This window comes from Atractosteus spatula, chromosome 5 (assembly GCF_055471065.1).
Source record: "Atractosteus spatula isolate fAtrSpa1 chromosome 5, fAtrSpa1.hap1, whole genome shotgun sequence".
Lineage (NCBI taxonomy): Eukaryota > Metazoa > Chordata > Actinopteri > Semionotiformes > Lepisosteidae > Atractosteus > Atractosteus spatula.
In genome coordinates this window covers 47,555,897-47,567,217 of record NC_142710.1, presented here as the reverse complement: position 1 = coordinate 47,567,217, position 11,321 = coordinate 47,555,897, and the positions used below count along the sequence as shown (strand labels likewise).

Here is an 11,321-nt window from a genome sequence, read left to right as displayed (position 1 = left end):
TCAAAGTATCTGTCGGAACCTCAGTGTGAATAATGGATGTAATATGGTAAATGAGATTCTCTCAGCTTTAGTTATGTCTCTGAACAACATGTTCCAATAATATTTAGATTAAATTAAAATAGCAAAGGTTTTGTTATAGTTACAGTATGAGACTGCCTTTCAAAAGAACATAAACCAAAAACATTTACATTGATGCATGATTTTTTATGATTTAGGGGCTAGATGGTGGTGCAGTGCTTAGCATTACTGCCTTGCTCAATTATGGACCTAGTGTGCAATCTGGTTGGAGTTTGCATGTTCTCTCAGTTTTCACATGGGTTTCCTCCAAGTGCTCTGGTTCCCTCCTTCAGTCCAAAATACAGTTAGGTTAATTGGCCCAAGGTGTCTGTGCTTGTGTCTGTCTGTCTGCTCCATGAAGGACTGGTGTCCTGCCCAGGGTGGTCCCTGTTGTTTGCCAGGATAGGCTTCAGCTCACAATACTGAACTGGAAGAAGTGGTTAGAAAATGTATGGATGTATACTGTATATAAATAATGGTTTTGGTTACATAAGTCACTGCTCCATCAAATAAAAGATGGATCAAATAATAGAGTGCAACTCAAAACAATTTAACAGATTGACTCTGTGAGAACGGTGCCTTGTTCATACTCTACTCATAATGACAAAAAGTTAACTACTGTAATGCAGATTTTTATCAAATGTTGTTTATGAACCGTTAGCTTTTGTTAAGCTACAGTACATCACCCTCTTAAATATTATAATATTCATTAAATATTCATAATGATGAAAAAGGTGCTGACATTAGATGTAAAAAGTATTGAAGATTACGGAATTAGGATCTTACAATAAGAAAGCAATTGAAGGGTATTATAAAGAAGGCAAATGGCATAAATCAGTATCAAAGTTTGTGGTTTACTAAAGGCTTACATTATTTCTTAAGTAATTACAAAATATAAAAGAGACTGTATAATACAATCCAAAATTTACATACAAAAGCAAGGCCAAGGCATACTACCTCTAAGGCCAGAAAGATTATTTCAGAAATCCAAAGTCCTAATGACAGCTGAGGACAGGAAGATAAAGCAGACTCTGGAATTAATATATGTGATAAAATACTGGGAAACTAATTGAAAATGAGCAGTCTATGTAACTGCAGACCTCACGAAATCTTTGCCTTAGAAAATGTAAAATAAATTAATAATTCTATCTGAATCATAATCCATTTTACTTATGTTCTGGTTGGTGTATTTTATTATATATTCTATGTGAAAAATGTTTACCATGTCTATATACAGTGTATATACATTATACATATTTATAGCGTGTGTTCATGTGCAGTGCATACAAATACGATTTCCTATAGCCTGATAGTATTGCTATCAAACAACCCGACACAAATAAAGCAGACTGTGACTCAGAATGTAGTCCAGTGCCTAACACAAAATTCCAGCCTACTGGAATAAACCACAAAATTTGGTCTGATTAATTGAAACGTATGGAAGAAGAAACGTGAACACTGCACGCATGATTTTCTGTTAAGGAGGTTGGGTACGGAGAAGAGCCTAGGTGTGGGACAAAAACTCGCATAAACTGTCTATGTGTCTTATGAAAATATCGGATGGGAATAAGGCAATCAAAAGCAAAACTTTGATCCAAGACGACATCGGACAGGTCAAGCCCAGGCTTAATATTGTACATACAATTGGGATGAGAGCGGCGAATCTTGCGGGTCTGCAACTTGAATAGGCAATTGTTTTAGTATTATTATGTGAGAGCCATATGCCACGCCAAGTCTGCTTACTGTCAATGCGAGTGACAGCACAAGCCTTCTGCAGCCTACAATACGGTCAACATTTCTATTCAGCACCCTGGACAGCTCCCTGTGCCCCTGCATTTCAGACACCGCATAGCAGGATGTGGCTATCGATCGGTTACCATTGACAGATTCCCGCAGGAAGCAGAGGCAGTCAATGGATGAGCCTCGATCCTGAAATTTTTCACTCTTTCTACATCCCTCCCCTTTTCCTTAATACCTTATCCCTTTCAGAGATCCCTGGCGGTGACTGGAGAGTTAAAATACAGAAAACACGTAAGCAGCAACAGCCGCGTTCGGTAGGGGGAGATTGCCTTGCCAATACAAACAGCTATACAGGGCGCTTTCAACGTCAGGCGTCCGACTACATCGCATCCTTGTATCTCTGTAACTAACAGGAGCAGGTTGGATTTCTTATTAATACCAGGATTTTTTATTTCCTTCCTATTAGCTTTTAAGCAAGGGTGCTGGACTTCATACAGTCTGTTCAACGCTGTCTTTTTCATCTGCATTTTCTTCCACTACATACCCTTCGGGTCCTGCATCTTTCATCTTAGCTAGGTAGCTACCACTGTAGAAAACAACTGCAAAACCGAAAATGTTGGATCCGTCGTCCAGCGAAGAGGAATCAGACGAGATAGTGGAAGAGGAGAGCAAAGAGGTAATGGCACCTCCGGCCGGAGCTCGGCTTTCCCCAAGCCGGACCAGCGAGAGCTCCGGCGGGCTACAGCCCAGCAGTCGGAGCAGTAGCGTCCGCCCATCCAGCCCGAGTCCTTCGGTGGTAAGCGAGAAGGAGAAGGAGGAGATGGAAAAAATGCAGAAGGAGGAGGAGGAAAGAAAGAAGAAGCTGCAGCTGTATGTCTTTGTGATGAGGTGCATTGCCTACCCGTTCAATGCAAAACAGCCAACAGACATGGCGAGACGACAGCAAAAGGTAAGTGTATAAAAAAGGAAACCCATCTCAGCAAGCAGAAGCGGGAGCGAAAAAAAGCTCTCCTTGGGGTGTATTTTGGTGGCTTCCAAACACTAAAAATAAAAATCCATTAATATCCGTAAACCCCTTGTCCTCTTAAACATATCACCTATAAATTCTGAAAACTCACTGTGTTTTTCATTTCTTTAAAATGCACCTAAGGTTGTAACATAGTCCACGGGTATCATAGCTACTGTACATAAAGCGCTATAGTGGACTATATAGTCGAAGAACTGGGACTGCAACACCATGCATATTTGAGAGATTGTAAACTGGATCTGCTCCGTGAAAAGGGCTTAGTGTTTCCTCTCACTTAAGGAACATACCACATAAATGCTCGGATGTCATGCAGTTACAAAACATAAAATACGTGTATTAATCTGTACAATATTATGTCTACAATGTTTTGGCGTGACTGAAAAATATTACATATCGGGTTCCTGTTAGGTTTAATCGACACGCTAAAAAATACCCCAATAAAGTCGTGTCATTGTCATAGACCTTACCTAAGTCATGTGATTTAAAGATCTGAAGTCTGGCGCTGTGCATTATAGCTATGCAAAAGCATGGAGACGGCATTTAGGACAACGTGAAGAGAAACAGTTTTCCCGAGCCGTTCTCCTTTGTCCTTTGAGTAGCCGTTAGTTATTTCACAAGGTGACTTCATAGCTCATATATTTATAAAACAAGAAACACTTATAAGGGGTTCAGATGATAAAGTTGCCGTCATTTATTTAAAAATAGATGTTTTGTTCGTTAAGATGAAAAAAAAATATTTCTAACGTCTTCACTTTAATGTTTTTGGTCGCTGGTGTTGATTGTGCCTAAATTAACTGCAAATTTTCTTAAGTTAATAATGCCGAAAACAAATTCTCCTGAATAAATGGTGTATCTCAAATATAGTGGGCCCTAGGCGCTTCCTTATTAATATCATGAAATCTCACGTACCTTCTTTATAATGTAAGTTAATTTATTTTACAACTATCTAGTGCCTTGGTCCCGTTAGGTGGCGCCTGTTAAAGTGAGGAGCGCATGGTAGAATTTTGTCCTTGCTGTGAAAAGCGCATGTCCTGCAAATGTATTAGAAATGGTATTAATATACTGTATGACATTCACCAACCTGAATAATTGAACGGCCCATTGTTGGATAAAAAATATTGTGTACCCATACCATGATATGTGTTGAGTTTCAAATATTGAACTATTCCTATATCCTAGTGCACAGGTCTCTGTATGTTGAGCTGAAGGCCGCTTGTTAATGGATCATTGCACTAGATGTTTCAAGACAGCAGACAGTGTTGACTACTGCAGCAGAGTAATAGCTAAAAATAAAGTTATCCTTTTTTAAATTTATAAAATAAATATAATAAAAGTTCACAATAGTTGGTCCATGTTATTTGTATTGTGCATGTACAATTGTAAAAAAAATCATAATCAGACTTGCACTGCAATATTTAAAATGTTGTCTGTGTATGTTCAGTGGTGCAATGCTCTGTGCAGAGGATGAGGGCTTCTGTGAATATACTGTGTTTTACATGCATTGAAAAGTCTCTTCGTTACTTCTTTAACGGTCAGTCTGGGAAATATCATTGTTTGGCTCAATAATAATAAAGCAATTATTCCTTTCAAGCCCAGTCTGTTCATGGTTAAGCTGTCCTGTTTTTTGTAACAGGACCTTGCAATCATATTGTGCTGCTGTTATTCTCCTTTAAAACCAACAAAACAGTCACAACCAACTCACAAATCCCCATGCTAATAAAAAGAACACAGTTATTGTCAGAATTGACCCCTTTATGTATAGCACATAATGTATTCATATAATATACTGTATTGGGCATTCATTATGTGGATGTGGATTCACTATTCATTCATGGACATGCATTAGACTTCATATACAGGAGCTAAGATTTTAAAAATACACAAGTCTGGAAATATTTTTTTTCTTTTACATTTAATGTGAAAGCTTTCCAATATCTTTTGATTTACAAATTGAGCTATTTAGGTTTTAGAGTAGTTATACTATACAGTAGGTCACCTTGATCACAGAGAATCTTTAATGGACAACACTTTTTAATGGGTGATTTTCAAACCATACTTTAAATTTGCTTAAACATACTGTACCATATGTGTTGCTAATATTCAAAGAAGTTGTGTGACTTCTTTGAAATGCTGTCTTGAAACAAAAAGGAAAGAAATAAGTAAACATTTCTAACCAAATTAACTGATGACATCCATCAAGATGACATCTGTAGCCCTGTGAACATATAGCTTTCCTCTGTGTTAATGTGAGCTGGATAATGGAATACCTTCCTCGGGAGGAATGGAGGCCATTTTAGGCACTAAATACTGAATCACTTCCCGACAGCCTCAATCACCTCTATTCTCAGCGACAGTCGTGCATACACTAGGTCTACTGTTAGAGTGGAAACGTAGATGTTTCATAATTGCTAGGGTATCTTTGGTACCATTTGGCCATTAAACATACACATTTATAATTTTATGAAATTACATTAAGATGGAATAGAGATTTGGAAGCTATCTACAACATTTTTGTGGATTTGCCTGCATGGCCACATATATTTTTGTACTTTGTTCCCTAACAGGCACAGATTCCATCTTAATATCATAGTCTCTCTAATTATACAACATACAATCTCATTGGTAAATAAATGCTTTGAGTACAACTGAACAGTAGTACTAAAAATTGATAGAATGGCTATTATAGTGATGCTTGAGTAGGACTACTATGGGCACACCAGATGGGTCTGAATCAATAAAGCATCAAGTCCTTGAGCCAAGCATCAAGTGATTCCTGACTGCTTCTGCAGTAATAGCTCATTTTTCCTCATGAACATTGATTCTTAGAATGTCAAGCTTTGAGCTGATAAATTCCATAGCAGATAGAGCATGTTTGGGATAGTACTACTGTATCTACAGTAACTATAGAAACCTTCCCACTTACAGTATGAATCTATTAATCTCAAGATTGATAGGATAGGATAATATTAACCTGGACATGTGCAGCCCTGTGTAACACAAACCCTTCCCTATTTGCAAAATTCCTCATTTTCTAACCATAACCATAACAGAACCCAAGAGCTGTTGAAAAAAAAACAGAAAAGGGACAGCGTATTCATTTTAACATTTCCCAAGTGTGTCAGAATAAAGTGACTACTAAACTATTGGACACAAATATAAAAACAGATGGCTCTTCTGATGCCAGATAATGACCTGTTAAGTGTGCAAGTATTTGAACTGCTGGCATACTGATATCAGAAAGAGAGCAGCTTTAACGTCTAATTGTTAAACTTCAGCTGCTGCTCCTTGAAGTGTAGTCCAGTGACCCTGAAAAGACAAATACAACAAAGCAATTACATACTGTATAAGCCATTGTTTATCCAGAAAATTCTATTTTATTCATTGCTTTTTGATTTTAGATTTTTTTTTTGCAGAGCAAATGTTGTGAATAAGTTTGCGAGTCTTATATTTTATCTGGATGTTACGTGATATTGTGAAACATTATTGATTATTTTTAGTTTATACCACAAAATGGATTTATTCTTTTAATTAATTAAAAATAAATTAACACTGGACTTCTAATTTCACACTTTTAAATCAGGTTATTACATAACATTGACTGTTTCTCTTGAGAACAACAACTATTACACAATCATCAAACTGTTATTATTCTTGAGATACTAATTTGGCCATGGGTGCAATACAAGAATTCAAATAAAATGTCTGAAACATATCCTAAAAATATTAAATATCATTTCCAGGAATGAGCGACCTCAAAGCAATTAAGATTCAATTAACTTATGACACTGTGACCACTGGAGAAATCAGATTGTATTTTGGTACTGTATGTTACAGTCATTTTTAACCATGCTTGCAAAATCTAAATTAATGGATAAATCCTCTTCTTGCTATCTTTTGGAAACTCACCTCTCTTCAGCAGAGGCCAAGGGAAAGAAAACATATAAAGGAAATTCTTAATCTTTAAAGAGAAAAATGGCAAATGCTTATACCATTATAAATATATTCATGCTATCTGGCTGCAGCTTCAGCAATGTTCTTCTGTCTCCAGAACAGATATGAATTTTCTTGAGATAGCTATATGATACTTCATACAGTACATCATAAATTTAATGGGGACTGGAAGAGCTCAATCTGTTGTGCTTTCAGTCTGATTGGTGCAAAAAGATTCAAACCAATGTGGCTGGAAATAGGTGAATATAACTTTAATGTAGTCCAAGCTGTGATGCTGAGAACAATTAGACAGCTCTTTCTAGTTCAATCTTTCATAAGATGATCATACTTTCTATCAGTCAATAACCTATTAGAGGCTCGACACAGGTGAATAATGAGGGTGGTGTACTTCACTCATGAGTTTATTGTCTTTTATATTCCACTGAGCCGGTGCATTGTGGAGAAGATGGGATCTCTCTTCACTTTTCTAGCAAAAGGAATCTGGTGGTGAAAAAGGAACTGAAATCCCTTCTCTCAGTTAAAATGAATAAAGTATGACAAGTAGGATGTGTTAAGCATTTTTTCTGAACGTAAATGAGGAAAGTACAGTATGTGTCCAACAGCAACAGCAACATGCTACACCTGCAACTTTGAAACATTTGAGACAAGTAAGAGTGAAGTGAGACAAATGTGAAGACTTGGAACACTCCTGGCAGATGGCATTTAATGTAGACAAGTGCTGAGCCTAGCAAAAACATAAATTCTAATTATAACAATATTATATATGTATTACAGCTAAACAGTGAATTTTCCAATATTGTATACAGTTTTGGTCACCACATGAAAAAGTCGATATTGCTGTTCTGGGATCAGTCCAGAAAAGAGGACAATTTCCTGGGTTTAAAGGAATGCCATATTCTGACAAGCTGAAAGACCTGAATCTTTCCAGTATTCAACAGAGAAATCTTCTAGGGTACCTGATTCTGTTATACTAAATCCATTGTACTTCTTCAGCACCAAAGGTGAAACCCATGTCAGAAGTCGAAGTGGTGACTAAAGAGAAATGTAATTAAAGATGAAAACATTAGGCACTTTTTTCAGAGAGTTGTGGGAGTAAGCTCCCTAGCAATGTTGTTTGTGATCCCTGGATCACTTAGCTACTAGCAATCAAAAAATGGTTACAAATGGTGTCCTCTCATGTTTAACCATTCTTGTGTTCTTATACTGTATTCTAATGAGCTCCCCAAAGCAGTCTTAAATTGGTTTTAGGCGTAACCACAATTTGTATTTGCCATATGACACCCAATCTGTGGGTGTTCAAAATATAAATCTCAAACACTTTCTATGCTTTATCTAATGTTATGATTTGATTATAGTACAACCCTGTATGACAGAGCATGAACTTTGTAGTCAAATATAAAATCTAAGTATGGACAGAGTAAACAAGATATGGTGTGTCAACATTATAATTATAATTTGTCACTGTGGGAGCTTTCTTCTAAAGTTAGACTATCAACATTACTAACAACTATGATTTGACTTTTAAAGTGTATACTGTATGTGCACTAAATATTTGGATACACCTTCACTACAGATAGACTGAGATATGCAGACAGATTCCCTGTACCTCCTGCATGGAGCTCAGCTTTCTGTCTCTTTGGTGACACACTGTGCTCTCGTAGCAGCTGCTGTCTTTTGTTCTAAAATGGCTAATTTGAGCTTGCATAATTCATGGAAACAAGGTGTTCACACTCCAAGATGGAGAGATCAGTGTGTAATTTATACAGTTTCACAGTGGGCAAGACGAGTGATGCAAGGTAGGCCTAGGTACAGATCAGAAAATCTTTACACACAGGAACCAAACACAGTGCTTGCTGCCCATTGGCCATTGTATACATTTGTAGTTCAATTATCACAGAAGCAGAAAAATACACCTGTGCACAAGAATAACATCTGGACCATCATCACATCTGCTTCGGTCAAGTAAGCAATGAGTTTACAGTGAAACAGAGGTTCGTAGCTTAATTGAGAATGAGTCCTCTTTATCCCTTTTGCAGGCTACACTATACTGTGGTTAACAGTGCTGCACAGTACAGTACATGTCTTCGCAGTATTAGCTTGTGGAACTTCTGAGATATCAGAATCCCATTTCTTAGCTCATTACTAAATCATTACCTTTGAAGTTTCTAGAAATTTAAGAAATAACACTTGTTTTCCATACTCTTTAGGGTAGCGTATTCAGGATATAAAACAGAAGCTCGGAAGGCTGTTAATTGGATAAGAAGAGTAAGTCATTATTATTGATAGAAATTGCTTGGTCTGCTGACATCTTGCTAAAGTAAACACGTTCTATTTTTGGAAAAGAAGAATGCTGCCATTGAAAAACAATGCCTGTGCCCACACTGTGCTTTGTCTTTATGCACGGGCAGAACAATGGATCTCTGGTGATGTAATTTGTAGCATTACCTCATACATTATAGGAGGATCATTATTGTAAACCCACGACAGTTGCACTGCTTCAGAGATAACACAGATACCACAGGGACCAGCAGGCAGAGCTTCCTCTTGCACCATGGGATTGTGAAGCAAGAAAATATACAGCAAGCACTCTTGTGAGGATGTCTGAGATTTCTTTGTGCAAGTTCTGGTAGCCTTGTGGCTATGTGGCATCGTTTGGTTAAATATTGTTTTTCCATTCCATATTACTTCCATTGGCTCAGTGTTTTATTGCTGCACATTCTCAAAACATTAGGTTTTGGACTAACAAGCAGCTATCCACACCTTTGGGTCCTACTTAGACTTCTACTACTTGTTCCCATTTAAGGAGTAAAATTAACTAACCTAAATTTAATTACTTTTTGCAAAAGCCAAAATTGTACCCTGTTTATGTATTCATAGAAATGTCAAATGGTGGGTCTAACCACTACCACCTTCATATTTTTATTGTATTTCGGCAGTTTAAATGTGTGTTAAATATGAGTTCAGCATTTTAAGATATTTAAGTGTAGAGCTCTGTCTTACCACGTCTAGATTTTCTTGCAGCACATTGTGAGGTGGCAGGTTTTAGCAAGAACCGCAAATGCCCTGTAATTTCGAAGAAGATATCATTCAGCATCACACCTTTTTACAACCTACTTCAGCCATCCCATATCTGGCTTCATCATTTATTTAGCACTGTAATCTTTCAGAGGAGCCATTTTAAAACAGATCTGTCATTTGGCTGTCCCCATTATGTAGATGAATAGTGTTTGTACATCACTCTAAAGCGGATTTGAGTGTCTATTTTCACAATGTAATATTTAACACCCTGCTTTCTAGCATTTTGAGCCAAAATATTTCATTTGATGATTATCAGTAGCCTTATCCACTGTCAGGTCTTAATAACATTTTAAATCAAACACACCATCTTGTATTATTATTATTAATATTAACCAAATCATTCATGTTAAAGAGAAAAATGTCATGTAAATATCTTTGTTATGTTAATGCAAAAATGGCCATTTTTAAGGTCACACACCTTCTGGCTTCCAGATGTAGTTACAAGCTGCTTATGAGGTATAGTGTAAATATTTTACTGCTTTTTTCATAGCTTCATCTGAATAAAGCAAATGGAGTCCTTGTATTTGCTTTGTGTTTCTGGCTCCAGTCTCTGCTTCAGCTTAGGGACAGCAAAACTCTCTAAAGGGTTAGACTTTGTTTTTCAGAGCCTAGATGAAAACAATATACTGGACAGAATTGACTGTGTGCCAAATACTACTAATACTGTACATGTGCATACATGGGCAAAAACATTTTAATGGATAGGGCAAAGACCTGATTTTTTCAAGTTTTAAAAACACACACACATACATCGCCCTATTTACAATCTTAATTGATGAACAAGGGCAGCTCTTTTTGCGAACTAGTTGCAAAGTATGGTCAGTTCCTGTCTTTTCCTTCGCTTTCAAAATCAGTCTCAATTTCCTCCAAGAATAAAATGGATTGGACAGCATAGTAATATGCACTGGCAATATAAACTCTCAAAAAGTTGATCTGACTGTTTTCAGTAGATAGCAAAAACCGCATCCCTTGGGTCATCATAGATACATATGATGAGAGGGTCAGACTTGTGTATCATGACAAAAAGGAATTTTAAAAGAAAATTCGGAAGAGTTCAGAGCTTTTGAAGAGTTCTTTTCAGATTATAACTTTTAAAATCCAAATTAATATTAATTCTAGGTATCCCAGTAATATATAGTATGAAATTTATTAGGATTTTTTAAGCTATTAACGTCTTTGCAAACCTATTCTTTGCCATGTTTCTAAAGTCAACAAAGATCAGGTGGCAGTATTGTCCTGATGTTTACTCCCCATTTGTGATGTTTGCTTTACCTTCAAAACCTGCACTAGCTTTTGTGTCAGTGGGGAAGACAGGGTTCTGCACGTACTGTAGAACAAGAACAACACTTGAATATTGAATTGACAGTTGTTTCTTTTTTTAAACTTGATTTTAGTTATTTAGTTTCTACTGTAGTTTAGTTGATGTCAATTAAAAGGGTTTGTCAGGGATCACCGTCAGGGATGAAGC

General features: G+C 36.8%; 1 protein-coding gene across 8 annotated transcripts in view; it reads left to right on the top strand.

Moving 5' to 3' along the window:
• The first annotated feature begins 1,905 nt into the window (after positions 1–1,905).
• cadpsa (calcium dependent secretion activator a) overlaps positions 1,906–11,321 on the top strand; it is a 145,166-nt gene continuing 135,750 nt past the window's right edge. For all 8 annotated transcript variants that reach the window (XM_088915247.1, XM_088915244.1, XM_088915242.1 and 5 more), the window contains exon 1: positions 1,906–2,746. In XM_088915247.1, coding sequence (XP_088771373.1) covers positions 2,411–2,746 — 336 coding nt within the window. In that variant the 5' untranslated portion in view covers positions 1,906–2,410. The remainder of the gene's footprint in view (positions 2,747–11,321) is intronic.